The sequence below is a fragment of the Balaenoptera acutorostrata genome, chromosome 12, assembly GCF_949987535.1.
Source record: "Balaenoptera acutorostrata chromosome 12, mBalAcu1.1, whole genome shotgun sequence".
NCBI lineage: Eukaryota > Metazoa > Chordata > Mammalia > Artiodactyla > Balaenopteridae > Balaenoptera > Balaenoptera acutorostrata.
Genome location: NC_080075.1, coordinates 9,672,651 through 9,692,651, shown reverse-complemented (window position 1 = coordinate 9,692,651; position 20,001 = coordinate 9,672,651). Strand labels below are relative to the sequence as shown.

At 46.0% G+C, this 20,001-nt stretch overlaps 1 protein-coding gene across 1 annotated transcript in view; it reads right to left on the bottom strand.

Moving 5' to 3' along the window:
- LOC103015199 (protein FAM178B) overlaps positions 1–3,043 on the bottom strand; it is a 62,414-nt gene extending 59,371 nt beyond the window's left edge. The window contains exons 1-3 of the mRNA XM_057558671.1: positions 2,998–3,043; positions 2,362–2,894; positions 1,301–1,362 (exon numbers count right to left, since the gene is read on the bottom strand). Of these exons, the coding sequence (XP_057414654.1) occupies positions 1,301–1,362; positions 2,362–2,894; positions 2,998–3,043 (641 nt within the window). The remainder of the gene's footprint in view (positions 1–1,300; positions 1,363–2,361; positions 2,895–2,997) is intronic.
- Positions 3,044–20,001: the final 16,958 nt, after the last annotated feature.

Genomic DNA, 20,001 nt, shown 5'->3' with positions numbered 1-20,001 from the left:
CAGCGCAGAGCAGGAACCTTCCCATGCCAGGCACTGAGGAGTGGGTAGTTCCCCACGCGTGTTCACTTTCCTGCTGACACTTCTGAGTATCTAATATATTTACAGCTGGATACCGTACAAACATATAGACACGGCCCCTTCCCTAACTTACCCTCTGGTTAGGAAAAAATATACTCAGGTAAAGGAGTTAAACAACAAAAGTCATGGGCTATTAAGAGCCCAGAGGAGGGAGATGACTCTGCGGTGGGGTGTTTTCTCTCAGGAGAGAAAACAATCATTCATCCCACACGTGTGTTTAACCCCCTCCTGCGGGCAAGAACATGGGCTGGGAATTGGGAAAAACAGAGACCAGTGAGATGTCATTCCGACAAGAACCCAAGCATCAGACAACAGCCCCGCCTCTTAACTTCCGCAAAGAGAGTGTGCACACACTGAGCAAACACCACCAGAGAAGGGATGAGAACACAGAAGAATAAGTCTGTGGGCAACGTGCTCCCGTGCATCAAAGAGCAAGCCCAGGGGTGAAGTCCACCACACCCCAGCCACCCCAGTCCTCGCGGGCAATGGAGGAGCAGGATTCTAGTGTGTTCACCACTAGAATGGTGTCTTCACCACTAAATGGGCCCTCAGTGCAAGCCAACCATGGCACCTGCTTTCCAGTAAAGAAAGAGCACCGGGGTTGGTTTCCATCCCCACCTCCGCCTCCCTAAGGGATTTCCAGTTCTCATGGGATGTGACTTTTGCCTTTAGAAACCAACTTCCACGTGAGACACGCTCACCGTAATCCCGGGGGGAGGGCAGGTGAACTGGACCAAGCGCTACGGAATAACGAGCAAAGCGTGCCCAGGTGGCGGCGTGGGGCAGGGCGCAGGGAAAGCTGGCACCTTACCCCCCACCCCTCCCACTCCACCTCCGTCACCGTCGAGTCGATCGTCAGGCTGTGCGCCTCAGTATCAAAGCAGTGTGCGTCTTCCGCTTCGCTCAGTGGCAGCTGAGCAAGCCCTAAACTGGCATGAACTGGGCAGAATAGCGCCGAGGTGGAGAGAGAACCGGAACGAGGGCTCTGTGCGTGGTGAGGGTCCGGGGCTCTCTGCCTCAGAGATGCTGCCCTTTGACCCGCTACTGTTCTGCACACTCCTTATTCACCAGGGCACACAGGGCACTCAGGAGGCATGCTGATGGCGGGGGTAGGCTGCTTTATCCTGAGAGGAATTTGCTCTGAGTCTCTGAGGACAAACCCATGAAATTACTGCCAACCCCACAGAAATGAAGAGCCCCATGATGGACCCTCCCCACTCACCTCTTCTCCTGCAGTAAGTAATCCAAGCTGTTGACGTAGCACTCGGAGCCCCCAGAGGCGAGCTGGAGAAGCCACACGGGAATGGGCAAGAAAGAGAAAGACAAAGACGGAGGGAAAAAGAATAAAACTGAAGCTACGTTAAGCCCTTTACTTATTTTGTTTACTTTTCTGAATAGGCAATACATTCACTCGCTCACCTCCATCCCCAGCCACCCAGGTCCCCCCCTACAGGTGACCACAGGTGTTTACTGGCTGTGCTTTCTGATATACTGTACGCACAGACAAGCAAACAGTAATACATCATAGACTCTCTCCTTCAACACAGGTGGTAGCACGCTACACCCCCTATTCTGCACTTTGCTGATTTTCAGTTAACAATATGTCTTCAGGGTCATTCCATACCAATACTAAAGAGATAGTTGTTTTTTTTTTAAAAACCACTTCCATGGTATTCTGATTTATGATTAGAACATAATTTATTAGTTCCCTAGTGATTGGCATTTTGGTTATTGGCAATCTTGAGCTATTACAAATAAATAAATCCTAGTCTTAGAATAAATTTCCCGGATCTATGGGCTCAAATGTCCCCACAGTCTTCCCAGCAACCAGTTTATTCCCGGCTTAAAGTTCATCACTGAGTTTCCATTTAGGAGTCCCAGGTCGCTGGATCACAGTTAGCCTGAGGCTTTGTGCCTGACCTCGCCCAGACCCATAATCCCAACCACAGCTGCAAAAGCCTTGAAGGGCCCACACAGGGGCGACATCAAATACGGCACTACCCCACGCATTTTTATTAGCAGGAGTTAGGAGCAGAAATAAAGGGAGAGATGCAGCCCAGCCTTGGGGGCCCAAGCTCCCAGCCACGAGGGCCCAGGGGGTGGGGAGAGGTGGCGGGGTGTGTGTGGCCAAGGAGGGACAGTCAAGGCGAAGTGGCCGAGGGAGGGCAGTTGGGGTGTGGCTGAGGAGGAGTGGCCAAAAAGGGGTGGCTTGGGGGTGACTAAGGAGAGGTGGCTGAAGAGGGGCGGCAAGGAGAGGAGGCCAAGGGGCAGTTCCCAGCTTACCGAGGTGCGGGCGTCCACCCGTGGCGCTGCAGCCTTTGGGCTGGTGCCTGCCGTGCTCCAGAACGGCTCCTCCAGTGAGGCCAGACCCCGCACGGGGTCTGGGTCCTGGGGCTCCTGCTTTGACTCCTCGGGCAGCTGGTGGGCCAGTCTCCTCAGGCCCCGAGGCCCTGCCGTGCCTGCCAGCCTCTGGGCTGGGGCCCCGCTGTCAGCCGGCACGGTCCTCCGCTTCAGGAACTCCACGGGCGGCGGGCTCCAGTCGCTGGGGAACATGTCTCCGGCGGCCTGCATCTTGGGCTTCTTCGACTTGGGAGCTGGAGCAGAGGAGGGGCTGCAAAGGCACCGCGAGGGGTGCAGGAGCCCCTGGTGCAGGGGGTGGTCGAGGCAGCTGCCCTTCAGGTTGGGCAAGCGGATGGGCCTGGCGGCGGCTGCCTGAACCCCTGTGGACGGGACAGAGTCCTGCAGTGTCCCCACCTGCCTGCCACCATCCCAGCCACGGCGCCACACTGGCTGAGGAGAGGGGTGGCTTGGGATTGCTGTGGGCAGCATGCAAGGGGAGTCCCTCAACTGTGGGTTTTCCACTCCCTCGTGGCCCCAAACCTCAGAAAGGCTCTACCTGCACAGGGGAGCTACACCTACCTTCTCTCCAAGGACGGGCTAGCACAGCCTTCTCGGGCCTGGCCATCTGCACACCACTGGGCGTTTTATCCTGGAAGGAACCACCTGTCAGGTGAGGCAAGCCTCCAGAAGAGAGCTAAGTGCTCTAGAGGAGGTCCTGGGCCCCTGGGTGCCCAGGAAGGAACTCTCCCTCCAGCTCCACCCCAAGGACTCGGCACATGTACCACAAAGATCAAGTTGCTGAGGTGAAGGAGGCTTGATCTGACCTCTCATTTCAAGGACATGATGGGCAAGTGTAAAGACATCAACATTTTTTAAACCTGTATGAAATACTGCATAAAACAATATTATACAAACCTATTGTGGTAATCATTTCATGATGTATGTAAGTCAAATCATTATTCTGTACACTTTAGACTTATAAAATGGTATATATCAATTATATATTAATACAATTGCAAAAAAAGAAAAACATTTAAAAAAGAAAAAAGAAATATCATACATATATGTTAATGAACACACAATGTTTAAACATGTAATTTGTGCCAATAAAAACATAAAGAGGGGCTTCCCTGGTGGCGCAGTGGTTGAGAGTCTGCCTGCCAATGCAGGGGACACGGGTTCGAGCCCTGGTCTGGAAAGATCCCACATGCCGCGGAGCAACTAGGCCCATGAGCCACAACTACTGAGCCTGCGCGTCTGGAGCCTGTGCTCCGCAACAAGAGAGGCCACGACAGTGAGAGGCCCGCGCACCGCGATGAAGAGCGGCCCCCACTTGCCGCAACTAGAGAAAGCCCTTGCACAGAAACAAAGACCCAACACAGCCATAAATAAATAAATAAATAAATAAATAAATAAATAAATAAAAAGGACTAGAGTATGGAAAACTCCAAATCTTAAAAAAAAAAAAAAATCATAAAGAGGAGGGATGGAGTTGTATAGGAGCAGAGTTTTTGTATACTATTGAAGCTAGGCTGGTATTAATTCAAACAAGTCTGTAATAAATTTAAGATATAAATTATAATCTCCAGTGTCACTACTAACAAAATAACTTTAAAATACACAGAAAAGGAAATGAGGAGGGAATCAAAATCACACATTAAAAAAAATCAGTTAAGCACAAAATTAATTCAAACAAGTTTGTAATAAATTTCAGACATAAATTATAATCTCCAGTGTCACTACTAACAAAATAACTTCAAAATATACAGAAAAGGAAATGAGGAGGGGATCAAAATCACACACTACAAAAAATCAGTTAAACAAAAAAGAAGGCAGTAATGGACGAACTGAGAAACAAAAAAAGATGTAAGATATATAAGAAACAAATAGTAAAATGGCAGAAATTCTTCCTTATCAGTAATTAGTTTAAACATAAATGGAGTAAATTCTCAAATCAAAAGGGAGATACTGGCAAAATGGACTAAAAAAACATGATCCAACTATATGCCATCTACAAGAGATTCACTTTACATCTAAAGATACAAATAGATTGAAAGTGAAAGGATGAAAAAGATACTCCATGTAAATAGAAACCCAAAGAGACCTGGAGTAGCTATATTAGCATCAGAAAAAATAGATGTTAAGTCAAAAATTACTATGAGACAAAGCAAGCCATTATACATTGATATAAGGGTCAGTCATCAAGAATATGTAACAATTATAAACACATATGCACCTAAAACAGAGCTCCAAACTATGTGATGCAAAATGACAGAGCCGAAGGGAGAAATAATTATAAAATAATAGCTGAAGGCTTCAATATCCTACTTTCAACAATGAAATTATATAGAAGATCAAAAGAAAATAGAGGACTTGAGCAACACTATAAACCAACTAAACATAACCAGACATACACAGAACCCTTCACCCAGCAACAGCACAATATGCATTCTTTGCAAATACACGTAGAATTTCTTCAGGATAAATTATATGTTAGGCCAGAAAACAAGTCTCAGTAAATTTTAAAATACTGAATTCATATAAAGTATCTTTCCCTATCACAATAGAAACTAGAAATAAATGACAGAAGGAATTTCACAAATACATAGAAGTAAAACAAACTCTTAAACTATATATATATATATATTTACCAAAGGAATAGAACTGAGTTCCAGAAATAAACACATACATCTATGGTCAACTGATTTTCAATAAAGATGCCAAGAACATTCAATGGAGAAAGAAGAGTCTTTTCAACAAATGGTGCTAGGCAACTGGACATCCACATGCAAAAGAATGACACTGGGGCTTCCCTGGTGGCGCAGTGGTTGAGAATCTGCCTGCTAATGCAGGGGACACGGGTTCGAGCCCTGGTCTGGGAAGATCCCACATGCCGCGGAGCAGCTGGGCCCGTGAGCCACAACTACTGAGCCTGCGCGTCTGGAGCCTGTGCCCCGCAACGGGAGGGGCCGCGATAGTGAAAGGCCCGCGCACCGCGATGAAGAGCGGTCCCCGCACCGCGATGAAGAGTGGCCCCCACTTGCCGCAACTAGAGAAAGCCCTCGCACGAACCGAAGACCCAGCACAGCCAAAAATAAATAAATAAATTAAAAAAATAAAAAAAAAGTAGCTATAAAATTAAAAAAAAAAAAAAATGACACTGGACTCTTGTCTCACCAGACACTATACACAATAATTAATTCAAAATAGATGAAAAACCTAAACAGAAGCACTAAAACCATATGACTCAGAGGAAAACATAGGGGTAAATCTTCATGGCTTCAGATTTGGCAATGGTTTCTTAAGATATGACACCAACAGCACAGGCAACGAAAGAAAAAATAGATAAATAGGATTTCATCAAAATTTAAAATTTTGCACTTCAAAGGATATTGTCAAGAAAATAAAAGGACAACCTACAGAATGTGACAAAATATCTGCAAATCATTTATTTGATTAGGGTCTAGGATCCAGAATATACGAACAACTCTTACAACTTATCAACAAAAAGGTAAAAAATCCAATTAAAAAATAAGCAAAAGACTTGAATAGGCATTTTCAAAAGAGGATACACAAACGGCCAACCAGCACATGAGAAGATGCTCAATGTTAACAGTCACTTTATTAGGGAAGTGCGAATCAAAACCACAATGAAATGCTACTTCACACCCACCAGGATGTCTATCATCAAAAACAAAAACAACAACAAAAAATAACTAGTGTTGGTGAGGACTGGAGAAATTGGAACCCTCATACATTGCTGTTGTGAACGTTAAATGATACAGCCACTGTGGAAAACAGGTTGGCAGTTCCTCAGTTAGTTAACGATAGAATTACCATATGAATTACCAAATGACGGGAGGAATTCCACTCCTAAGTATATACCCGAAAGAAGTGAAAATAGGTTCTCAGACAGATCCTTGCACATGAATGTTCCCAGTAGCACTCTTCACATAGCCAAAAGGTGGAAATCATGCAAATGCTTATCAACTACTGAACGGATAAACAAAATGTGGTATATCCACACAATGGAATATTATTGAGCCACAACGAGGAATGAAGCACTGATACATGCTATAACAATGGATAAACCTCAAAAACGTTATGCTAAGTGAAAGAAGCCAGACACAAAAGAATCATATATATAGTTCTCTATATACGAAATGCCCAGAGTAGGCAAATCCACAGAGACAGAAAGTAGACTAGTGGTTGCCAGGTGCTGTGGGAGGTGGGGGGAGGGGAGGAGGAATGAGGAGTGACTGCTTAATGCGTAAGCTTTCCTCTTTGTATGACGAAAATGCTCTAGAACTAGACAGCGCTAACGCTTGCACAACACCGTGAATGTACCAAATGCCACTGTATTACACACTTTAAAATGGTGTAAGTCTTATGTATATTTTACCACAATAAAAGATAAATAAATATATAAATTATACATGGGCGAAAAGTGTATGCAAAATAATGTCAAGTAAGTAGAGGTCAACACAACTCGGTAGAAATCACGAATTAAAAAGAAAAAAAATAGAACTTCCCTGGTGGCGCAGTGGTTAAGAATCCCCCTGCCAATGCAGGGGACACAGGTTCGAGCCCCGGTCTGGGAAGATCCCACATGCGGGAAGATCCCACATGCCGCGGAGCAACTAAGCCCGTGCACTACAACTACTGAGCCTGCGCTCTAGAGCCCGCGAGCCACAACTACTGACCCCACGTGCCACAACTACTGAAGCCCGTGAGCCTAGAGCCCATGCTCTGCAACGAGAAGCCACCGCAATGAGAAGCCCGTGCACCGCAAAGAAGAGTAGCCCCCACTCGCTGCAACTAGAGAAAGCCCGCGCACAGCAACAAAGACCCAATGCAGCCAAAAATAAATTAAAAAAAATACTTATAAAAAAAAGAAAAAAATTACAGAAATATGAAATAACCATATTAAGTGAAGGAGTTATGGTTGTAATTTTTGCAAAATTGTTTAAATAATAAAATGTTCTAAATTTGTGCCTATCTAAGCACTGGAGGGCAGCATCAGAAGACTTTAGGGGACCAGTGAGATAAGGATGGCACTAAAAATCATCCTGTCCTGGTTCTGACATCCTGCCCTCCTTTGGGCCTTCAGGAGGTGTTGCCCAGGATTGCCCATCCTCCCACTTGCCAGTGGGATTTTTTTCTAGTTTTTCTGCCTTAAAAAATAATCACTCTTCCTTCCAGTCCTTCCTGAAAATTGCTTCTGATTCAACCTTCCTAAGCATCAACTCAATCGTGTAACCTCCTCTGGTCAGAAGCCATTGCTGGACAAAGGTACACACGTGAGGCATCTTTAGAAGGTGATGAAAATATTCTCTATCTTGACTGTGGTGGTGGTGGTGGTTCCTCAAAAACTACATACCATTGTCAAAGCTCACTGACCTGCACATCTAGAAAGGGTAAATTTTACTGGATGTAAATTATACCTCCATAAACCTAACTTAACAAATAACACCAGCTTCCACTTAGCAAATATTGAGACTTTTCAACATATAAAATTATTTCCACATTAGAAATCATCTGGAGGAAAACATAACATACAAATTCTGTTAAATGAAATGAAAATGCTTCTGGGGTAATCTAAGCCATCTCTGGACATAAAGTGTCCACTGTTGGCCTTCCCAGTCCTGCCCTCAATGGGGACTCTGGCAAGTGTTAAGAAATCACTGAACTTCCCCTTGTAAAGGAGAAGTGGGAGCAGTGGGGGTTCAAGTCTTGATAGGAGCCCCCCAGTGGCATTTTTTCCTCCCGCTGTGGGGTGATACTTGGGCCATGGTGTGCCTTCTACCTAGCAGGCCCCTTTGGCCCTGGGGAAACAAGAAGGACCAGGGTGGGGCCCAGTGGAAAGGGAGCCAGAATGGAGGCTTCAGGATGAGCCAAGCAGAGGATACAGTCTGGGAGGTAGGAGAGCAGTTGTCCATCAGGCCCGCAGGACAGGAGAGCAGGCAGGGTGTCAGGGTGAAGGAGCATCAAGGTGCATGTATTAGTCAGCTTGGGCTGCTGTAACAAGTATCACAGACTGGGGGCCTCAAATAAAAGACATTTATTTCACAATTCTGTGAGGCTACATGTCAAAGATCAAGGTGTCAGCAGGGTTGGTTTCTTCTTAACCTGTCTCCTTGGCTTGCACATGGCTCTCTCCTCCCTGTGTCATCCACGTGGTTTTTCCTCTGTATGCCTGGGTCCTAAGCTCCTCTTCTTCTAAGGACCCCAGTCATATTGGATTAGGGCCCACTCTCAATGACCTCATTTAACCTTAATGACCTCTTTAAAGACCTTATCTCCAAATACAGTCACATTGTGAGGTGCTGGGGGTTAGGACTTCAACATATGAATTTTAGGGGATCACAATTTAGCCCATTATTATGTGCATTTGGCAGCACATTATTATGTGCATTTGAGCTCTGTGGAAGGTGGAGGCTGGTAGTAGAGGCCTCTAAAAATGCTGAAAATTCTTGATGTGTATCAGAAAGGATGATACTGAAAGTCCCAGGTCTTTCCCACGTTCTTGATTCGGACATCATTTTACTGCCAATATGGCCATGACATCAGCATGATCACAGTGGACAACCCAGACATCAGCTCAGGCAAACAAAAATTGTGAGCAATCTTCTATCTGAACTCTCAATGGTTTAATATGTGAGATGACAGGTAAACACCAGCCACAAAAAAAAAAAAATTGCTCTTATAGCCAGAATATCTGAAAAGCTGTTTGGTCCACAAATAACAATGCATCTGGTGGAAAATGTCTCCATTCCTGAGAAAACTGGGGACTAAGACCCAGATTCCCCCAGCAGTGCTCGCAGAGGATGAGACATACGTGGAGCGAAGGTCTAAGCATGCTGATGACACCTCCAGCTTTTTCATGGAAGCATTTTTTTTTTTCTTTTTTTTTTAAATGTCCATGGAAGCATTTTAACAGACAAACTGCAAAGTTGGTCAGGAGTAAAATTTCAAAATTCTGCAAAAGTCAAAGAGCAATAAAATATTCCCTTTGCTTACTGATAATACACAGAAAAGGGCTTTGGAAAAGAGCCTGGAAGTTCCTCAAATGATTAAACACAGAGGTACCATATGACCCAACAAAAGCATTCCTAGGTATGTACACAAGAGAAATGAAAACATTTGTCCACACAACATCTCGCACATGAATGTCCACAGCAGCATTATTCACAACAGCCAAAAAGTGGAAACAACCAAAGTGCCCATCAGTCATTGAGTGGATAAACAAAATGTGCAATATCCATAACATGGATATTGTTAGCCATAAAAAGGAATGAAGTACTGAGATGTGCTATGACATGGATGAACCTCAAAAACATTACACCAAGCAAAGAAGCCAGACTCATAAGAGCACATATTGTGGGTTCCAGTTATATGAAGTGTCCAGAATAGCCAAGTCATAGAGACACAAAGCAGATGCATAGTTGCTTAGGGCTGAGAGAGATGAGGGAAGTTGGGGTGAGAGCTCAGGGATGCTGGGTTTCTTTTGGGGTGATGAAAACTTCTAAAATTGACTTTGGCGATGGCTGCACAGCTCTATGAACTATACTCTTTAAATGGGTGAGTTGTGTGGTACGTGAATTTTATCTCAATAAAACTTCTTTTAAAAAGGAAGTAAGTACAAGGAGAGTAAAACTAAAGGTCACCGCTGTCGATGAAGTTGAAGATTCTGAGAGGGCAGAGGACTTCAGTAACAGGAAGCTGGGAAACAAGGTCAAAGCTGTTCACACTGTAGATGCTGATCAAGAAGCAAGAAGGAAAAGAAGACCAAAGAATAAAAAGTATCACTAAAATCTTCCAGAAATATTCTATGTGAATGACAACGCCTTCTGGGAATTTTGGGGGCGATTACAGCTACTCTTTTTAAAAACACTTTTATTTGAGGTTCTTAGTGCAAAGCTGAGTCTAGAACATTTGCCTAAACCAAGCAAATGCTTTGGTGAGCAGAAGTCCACGGAGATGATAAAATATAAAAAGAATCAGAAACCGCTGATATAATGAGACCAAATCCATGCAGAAAAAGCTGCGTGCAACGGGGTGGGAGGGGTGAGGGGGTGGGAGGAGAGGCTATGTTCTCCTTTTTAAATCGGTTTCTTTTCTGAGCACAAGTGCTTTCTGTGTCTTCCTAACAATGCGGAGCCCACTACGTTTAGGAAAAACAGCACAGCCTTTGTTCCAGTCCAGAGTCGATGGCTTTTGCTGTTCCAATTTCAAGATCATGACAAGCAGCACGCTCTGGTCCCTGACAGCTCAGCAGTTCAGGGCTCAGATGGAGTGCAGGGCACAGGGCGGGAGCATGGTGAGGCGGGCTAGAGGGGTGGCTGTCCTTGCTGAGTGAGGAAGCTGCACAGTCTCTCAGCCCCTCCTCTGCACCCTCATCACCACACTGGGGAGTCCCAGCTCTTCCTGCGTCACCTGAGTGCACAGACGGAGTCTTATGTCCCTACCCCAGCGCCAAGCCCAGGGCCCAGCCCAGAAGGAAGCTCAGAAAACTAGTCGATGCTATTGTACACTTATATGTCGGCTTGGGCTGCTTTAACAAAATACCATAGGCTGGGGGGTGCTTAAACCACAGATTTATTTCTCACAGCTCTGAAGGCTGGAAGTCCCAGATCCAGGTGCTGGCTGGTAGGTTATATTGTGAGGCCTTTTCTTGTGCCTCACGGGAGGCTGCCATCTCTCTCGATCTTTCTTTTGTGCACTCACAGGATGGGGGTGGGTAGAAAGCAAGTCTGTGTGTGCGCTCTGGTCTCTTTCTCTTCTAAGGATGTTAATCCCGGCACGGGCCCCACCCTCATGACCTAACCTAACCCTAATTACCTCCCAAGGCCCCATCTCCAAATACTATCACATTGAGGGTAAGGGCTTCGCCGCAAGAATCTGCGGGGGAGACACAGTTCAGCCCATTGTGACGTGCAATATACCAAAGATCACTACACCAGGGACAAATCAAATTAATCAACTTTAAAGGACAATATACATGCAGAAAAGGGAACCAGGGTAAGAATACAGCTTGATGAATTTTCACCAAGTGAACACACCCAGGTAACCATGATCTAAGTCCAAACAATAGCATATACCAGCACCCCAGAGCCCTCTTCACACTCCTTCCCAGTCAGGACCCCTACCCTCTGCTCAAAAGGTAGGACTTAATACCATAGATTTGTTTCGCCTGTTTTTTGAATAATGCGTAAATGAATCACACAGTACGGATTCTTCTGTGTCTGGCTTCTTTTGTTCAGGGTTATGTTTGTGCATGTTCGTTTTCATTGCTCTGTAGTGTTCTCGTGTACGAATACAGGCTCAACTCTTCTACTATTGATGGATATCTTTGTTGTTTCCAGTTTCTGACTATGAATAGTGCTTCCATGAACATTGCTATACTTGCCTTTTGTACACACACAGCCATGTACCCACACACCCAGTCACATGCATTTCTGTTGGGAACACACCTAGGGGTCGAATTGGTGAGTCACGAAATAGTTATGTCCATTTGTGGTAGCAAAGGCCAAACGATTTCAAAGTGGTAGAATGAATTTACCCTCCTATCAGCCATTTGTCAGTTCCCCTCATTCTACCCTTGCTAACAATTGAGAATGTCAGTCTTTTCAATGTTTACCATCCTAGGAGGTATGTACTAGTTTCTCATTGCATTGTTCAATTTGTACTTCCCAATTATAATGAGATTGAGCAAATTTTCCTATTGCATTGTCCTCCCGGATATCTTCTTTTATAAAGTGCCTGTTGTCCATTTTTCTATTGAGTTGTCCTTTTCAAAATTTCTTCATCTGGAGGCATTTTTCATATATTCTCAAGGCGAACTCTCTGTCAGTTATATGGGCTGCAAATATTTTCTCCCACTAGATGGCTTGTCTTTTCACTCTCTTAAAGGTGTGTTTAAAAGAAGTTTGTAAGTTTAATGTAGACTAATTTATCAACAGTGTCTTCTATAATTAGCACATTCTGCATCCTGCTTAAGAAATTTTCCCCTATCTCAAAGTCACAAACATATCCTCATATGTCAACTTTTAGAATTTCTGTTATTTACAATTCATATTTGGATCTATAATCCACACAAGATACATTTAAATTGTTATTGGTGTATAACTTAGATAAGGTGCACAAATCTTAAGTATTGAGCTTGATGAATTTATATACATATATGTTAACTACCACCCAGATCAAAATATTGAACATTTCTCACACCCTAGAAGGATCTCTCATACCTCCTTCAGTCAATAACCCCAAAGATAACAATACGTTGCCTCTATCACCATCAATTATTTTGCCTGTTTTGGAACTTTAGATACACAGACTCATGCATTTTGTACTCTTCTGGGTCTGATTATATTTTGCTCAACATTAATGTTGATTAACATTGAGATTCATCCATGTTGTTGCATGTTGCAGCTGTTCATTCATTTTCATTATTGTATAGTATTCTTCCATCATATAAATACATCACAACTTCTTTTTTTAGTATTTACTTATTTATTTATTATTTATCTTGGCTGCACCGGGTCTTAGTTGCAGCACATGGGATCTTCGTTGTGGCATGTGGGCTTCTTAGTTGCGGCAGGCAGACTCTTAGTTGCGGCATGCACGCGGGATCTAGTTCCCCGACCAGGGATCAAACCTGCGCCCCCCTGCATTGGGAGTGCAGAGTCTTATCCACGGACCATCAGGGAAGTCCCCGTCACAACTTCTTTACCCACTCTCCTTTTGAGAGACAATTAGGTTGTTTCTTATTTCAAGGTATTATGAATAATAAAGTTGCTATGAATATTCTTGTACATGCTTTTGAAGGACATAAACACTCTTTTATGTCGGATATCTACCAGGATACACAAAACTTTGATGCTACCACACTATGAAAAACATTTAGATTTGTCAAGCTCTCCCTGCCAAAAACATATAGCATATTTTATCTATAATACATCTATAGTTCCAACATCTATAATTCTTATTGGAAAGAACTGTGTAAACCAGTTTTCTCTATTTTTTATTTTGAAATAATTTCAGACTTACCAAACATTACAAAAATAACACAAAGAATTCCACATGCCCTTCATCTAAATTTCTCAAATGTTAAGATTTCATTATACTTGCTTTATCATTACCTCTCTCTAATATGTATGTGCGTGCGTGTATGTGTGTGTGTGTGTGTGTGTGTGTGTGTGTAAATATGTGATCTTGACACTGTTGAAGAGTATTGGCTAGTTACTTGGTAGATTCTGTACATTTGGGTTTGTGTGATGTTTCCTCACAATTGGGTTCAGGTTGTATGTTTTGGGCAGGAACACACAGATGTGGTGCTGAGTCCTTCTCAGAGCCTCATATTCGAAGGCACAGATGTCAATTTGTCCCATTACTGACGTTGCTAACTTTCTTCACTTGGCGAAGGTGGTATCTGCCAGGTTTCTCCACCATAATATTACAATTTTCCCTTTGTAATTAATTAACATCTTATGGGAAGATGCTTTGAGACCATGTAAACATCCTGTTTCTCATCATACTTTCATTTCCTAGTTTTAGCATCCACTGATGATTCTTGCCTGAAACAATTTTTATGCGAATGGTTGAAAACTAGTTTTTGTTTGTTTTTAATAACTTCAAATTTTGCAAAAATCTTACAGTAATAACCAGTACTTCTCACAAATCAAATGGAAGCCTGGAAGATCATTAGACTTTTACCACAAAAACATCCCCAGAGTCACCTTCAAAGATTAAAAGAATAAAACTGGCAAACTGGTGGTGGCGCCGGCGGTGGCTGCGTTCTCAGGCAAAGTGTAACCCTCCCCTGAAGGCCTGAGAGGCAGCCAGAGAAGAGAGAGAACAACTCTCCTAAAAGTCTCCGATTCTGTACAAACCACCCGCAGACAATCTTGATGCAGGCTGAGAAAAGACGTTTTGCATGCTCAAAGCATCTCATTCTAGAAGGAGCATATAAGGTCAGCCAGGGCAGGGATGGGGAGCAGGTGTCAAGGCTGGCTGATCCTGAGGTCCCCAGGGTCCCGCTCATGTCTTCTCTGGAGACAAAGCAGAAGGCGAACTTCAGACTGTGTTTCTAGGAGATTCTCACCTCTGTAGCTCTCCCCAGGCTGCGACCTGCTCACCTGTTTAAACACCAAACCCAGCACAGACAACCTGCTGCACCAGCTGGGATCCTGCTATGTTGCAGCTTAACCAGTCAGGCTCCCTGGGAGCAATGTCACCAAGTGAGCTGACACAGAAACACGTTCTAATTTATAAGAGGACTAAGTCCCCAAAGCTCATTCTGAAAGCCAGGAGTTAGAAATAAGAGAGATGGGGGCTAGAGAGAAAGTCTCCAGGTTAGCTCACAAAACCAGTAACTCACGAAGCAGTTGCAGGGAGGATTGAGGGCCGTGAACGGAACCTTGACCCAGAACATGATTCCTACGAGATGAAGACTGACCTAGGCACCAGGAAGACAACTTGCCCCAACTTGTCCAGTACAGTTCTGCTCAGCAAAACCCAATTTAGCATCTCTGATGTGTCAGGCCTTGTGCTGAGCCCTGGGATACCAAGGAAGGGGAAGATAGGGCCTCTGCCCTTGAACTTGCAGCAGTGGGAGGTGTCTGCTAAGAGACAGACCCGGCGTCACCAAGACTCCAGTGGATGATGGAGCCTGGGCCCCACTGTACGAAAAGGTGTGTTCAGATTGGCTGGTCATGAGCAGGCTTATGGGCTAGGGCTGCCGTAAAGCACGTGTCCCTCAAAGGTATTGCTCTGCCAGTGGTTATACAGCAGTCCAATTTTCCCTGCAAAGGAGACACATCCACCAGCTGTTTCTTCCCTCTCCAACCCACAGAGTAATACATTTTTCTTACTTGTACCTGTTGTTCTTGGCTTTTACCCACCCCCTCCCTCGAGTTCCTTGAAAACATTAGCATTTTCAAAGAAGAAGAAATGAACCACAGTAGAAGAACACAGTCTGATAACAGGTCATCTTTTCTGCCTGAGTCTCCAACTCTGAAACCTGCAATTCATCAGAGCTAAGATTTTAAGAGCACTGTGACTTTCTGTGCAACTGAGAAAGACAAAAAGCTGCCGAATGAACGATGGCACAAAGGAAGACACCATCCACTGTGGGACCCAGCTCAACATCAAGCTGTTAAAATGTGAACAAAGATGCATCCTAGAATCAATTAAAACGATCATTCTGGTTAGTCTGACAGGCTCCGAGCACTGTGTGCTAGGTGTCGAGACGGGAACACAGGAGGGGACAAAAGCGATGATGTCAAGGCCCTGCTGCAGTCAAATGGGGAGACACACTTATTGTCTAAACTTTACTTCTCCTTCCGCTGTCTCCCCCGCAGGCCCGCAACACCCAACCATCCAGGGCCTGTTCCTCCTCAATCTCACTCAGTTCCTTCCACATTAAGGAGACCATCTTAGAGCACGGCTCCCTGGTCCGGCCATGTTCCCACCTCCCCAGTGCAGCCCAGGGACTGGGGCTCCATCTGTCAAACGTACCCCACTGCAGGACCCCAAGCCCTGCAAACCCAAGTCCAAAGCCTTTAATGTCCAGCCTCTGTCCCCAGCCTCTCCCATTCTTCATCACAGTCTCACATTTGATTTCAACACATCACTTCACTTTTTTGTTCTTCTACTTTCCAGGCTACAAGAAAAATAAAATAATCTGTCTTAAAGTGTGACCACCAGGCCAAATAATTACGGACTCCATAGTGCTTTGAGCCTTGATACATTAAGATCCAAGATTAACTCAGAATATTACAACTATTGTGCTTTTATGAAGACCATTTCTTCAAGATGCCTTATTCCTAACACCATGCTTTATGTCTGTCCCTTTAAACAAATATTTAATAGCTCAGGAATGTTAGTGAGGGCAGAGGCTCTGGTCAGCAAGGACTCAGCTCACAACTTGAAAGATGAAATGAGATGAGTTTTATCCACAAAGAAAAGCCAAACAGTCTCCAGTATCATAAACCACACATCCATCAGACTGGGCAGGGGCTGGGAACAGACAGCCTTTCTGGAAAGGAAAACGACAGCGACCCTTTGTGCCCTGGGGAACATGAAAAACAAACGCGCAAACAACAACAAATCACCAAATCAATCAAAACACAAACCAATTCCAAATTAGCCTGAAGAAATCTCCACTCCAACAAAGCGAACCATGCCTTGGTGACTGTGCCGCCCGGGGAGAGGAGGGCCTGGCCTGTCTTCTTCGGGGCCATCCCTGTGCTCAGATCAGAGTCAAACGCAAATGCACACGTGGAACAAAGAAATCCATGAAAGTGCAAGACGGGAGGAGAGCTGACCGACACGGGGCTTGGGACCGACCAGAGTCCCAGGGGGGAAGTTACTGTGTGGCCACCATGCGCCTCTCGAGGATCTTCAGCCTCAGTTTCCTCACCTGTAAAACGGAGCTGGCCAGCCTACCCCCTGAGTTTCGGGAGGAGGCCGGCACAGGGAGCCCTCGCCACGAAGGGGGGGCAGGGCAGGGCTCAGGAGGCCCGGGAGGGTAGCAGGGGACAGGGCCGGCTAGCGGGGAAAGGGAGCGGGCACAGGCCTCCAGGATAGTGGGGGTGGAGGACGGGGGACCGACGGGCCGGCCGGGGACAGGCGCGGGTCCCTACCTCCTGGACCGTGGGGGCCTCTCCGCGCCTCAAGGTCGACCTCATTAGGCCACTAACCTCTAGTCACAGCTTCCGTGACCGCTGCTCCCTGCCCGCCCAGCCTCCGGGCCGCATGCGCAGCTCCGTCCACGTGCGCACCACGTGCGCGCCCCCGCGAGGGTGCAGGCGGCTTTGCAGGCGCGCTCCCCGCACCAGCCCTGGCTGCCGCCCGCAACGGCTTGCCTCCCCACGCTGACCCTCAGTAAATTCAGTAAATCGCTGAATCCTCATCCGGGCACGATGGTGTCCATTTTACAGATGAGGACACCAAGGCCCCGGGGGAAAGGGCCACTTGCCAAAGGCACACGGACAGAAGGGGGTGGTGTCAAGATTCGATTCCAGACCTGGTCAGGGAATTAAAATCCCGCAAGCCGCACACCACAGCACCCCCCAAAATAAATAAATAAATAAAATTTAAAAATTAAAAAAACAAAAGCAGTATAGCTGTCTTTTATGGAGACAACTGGGATTTGTTGAACACTTACTACATGCTGGACTCCATGCTAGGTACTTGGATAAGGAGAGGAACAAGATGAACGTGGTCCAGCAGGTCCTGCCCAGGGGGAGCTCATACTCTAGTGGGAGAGAAAGGTGGATACACAACCACTCTCTCAGCATCAAAGGCAACACAGCCATTTCCCATATGTTGCCTCATTTGACCCTCACAACTACCCTGTGAAGTGGACCTTTCTTTCTTTTTTTTGTGTGTGCTTGATTTCTAAATATTGAGGTATAATTCATATACCATAAGTCATCCTTTTAAAGTGTACAATTCAGTGGTTTCTAGTATATGCACTAGGTTTGGCAATCATTATCACTAATTCTAGAACATTCTCAAAAGAAAAATCAGTACCCATTAGCAATCACTCCCATTCCCCTTTTCCCCCAGCTCCTGGCAACCACTAATCTACTTTCTGTCTCTACGAATTTGCCTATTCTGGACATTTCCTATTTGTGGAAAAAACTATTCTTTCCCCCATTGTCTTTGCACCCTTGTTGAAAATCAATTGACCATTAATGTGTAGGGTTATTTCTGGACTGAGGTTACAGGTTACCATTTTACAGAGGTTCAGAGAGATTAAGCTACTTGGCCAAGGTCACAGAGCTAATAAAGAAGACACTGGATTCAAACCCAGCTCCTTAGATTTGTCTAAAGTGCTATGAGAAAACACAATGGGGGAACAAAGAACTCTCCACCCTGGGAGGCAGGTGTCAGGACTGGTCCTAAAATCCCTAAAGGGAAAAAGCAGAGAGGCCTTTGGTAAAACAGCAAAGAATAAGTTGTGGTTGGAAAGCTAAGGGCAAGGGCAGCAGAGGCAGGATTTAAAGACTTGTCAGGGTATTTGGCCTTCATTCTCTAGGAGAGGGGGAGTCACGGAAGGTTTGTAAGCAGGGAAGAGGTGGAGGACGCTTGGAGGGGAAAGATGGTGAGTTTGGATAACTTGATTCTGCAGTCCCTAAAGAACCACAAGGTGCAGATGGGGTTGGGCAGCTTAGTTGGAGAGAGTGGGCTGGGAGCGGGAAGAGGGCTCTGGTGGGGCTTGAGTGAAGGAAATGGCAGCTGAGATCCAGCCTCCAGCAGAGGGAGAAGACCCAAAAAGAGATGCTGAAAGGCAAGGTCGATGAAGTTTAGTTTGGGGGAGGCAAGGAGGAGGCGGTTAACATTGGGAAGGTATCTAAGAAAACGAGGTTGTAAAAGGAGTCTGGGGGTTGGCAAATAGGAGGACAGAATTTCAGGGCGCAGTGTGGTCAGAAGGCCGGCTGGGTGAGACTACGTGTAAGTGGTTGCTGAAGATGTAGACTCAGGGAGGGAGCAACTCTTGCAAGAAGTCTGGAATGAGAAGACAGTTTGAGGACAGAGAGGTGCTGTGCGGAGGAAAGACTAATGTCTCAGCATGCTTGAAGGCCAAGAGAAGGTGCCTGATGCAGGGAGAGGAGGAAGAGCCCGGCAGGTGAAGGAGCAGCCCTGGGGAGGGGCGACCCAGTTCCTCCAAGACCAGAGAGAAGGAAGGAAGGGAGGGGAAGAGGAGGGTCGAAGAGGAAGAGGAGGGAAGGGAGGCTGAGTAAAATACAAGTGGGTAGGGCTAGCGCTTAGGAACAGTGAGCAAGGGCTTCCCTGGTGGCGCAGTGGTTAAGAATCCGCCTGCCAATGGAGGGGACACGGGTTCGAGCCCCAGTCCGGGAAGATCCCACATGCTGCGGAGCAACTAAGCCTGTGCGCCACAACTACTGAGCCTGCGCTCTAGAACCTGCGAGCCACAACTACTGAGTGCACATGCCACAACTACTGAAGCCCGCGTGCCTAGAGCACCGTGCTCCATGGCAAAAGAAGCCACGGCAATGAGAAGCCCGTGCATCGCAACTAGAGAAAGCCCGCGCGCAGCAACAAAGACCCAACACAGCCAAAAATAAATAAATAAAAAGAAAGAAAGAAAGAAAGAACAGTGAGCAAAAGAACTGCCAAGCTCCCAATAACAATGGCTCAGCCAAGGGCAACAGTCACGAGCCTGTCATAGTGTGTGACGTTCTCCAGCAGTGCTAGCCACCTTGGAAGCAGGAAAGCAGAAAAAACATGGTTGGGTAAATTTAGTGTTGAGATCAGTGGGCAAGGGAGCAAGGAGCTGAAAATGTCGGTGACAGTGTGATTGAGCCATCTGAGCAGGGATTGTCCCAGGCGGAGAGTCATGCTGGTCACTCCCTGCCTGGTCCCCCAGGTCCACCCTCCACCCCTCTCCCCGCTCTCTCTGCTTGGGGAGCACTAACCTTCATGGCCCACATCCAGGGACTCCCTTGCCCTCTGGTTGCCAGCCAGGCAGAGAGGAGGGTGGGAGGAGAGAGAGGTTGGGGAAGCAGGGGCCCTCCCCGCCCCTGCCAGGCTCTGGCCCTGGCACAGCGCCTC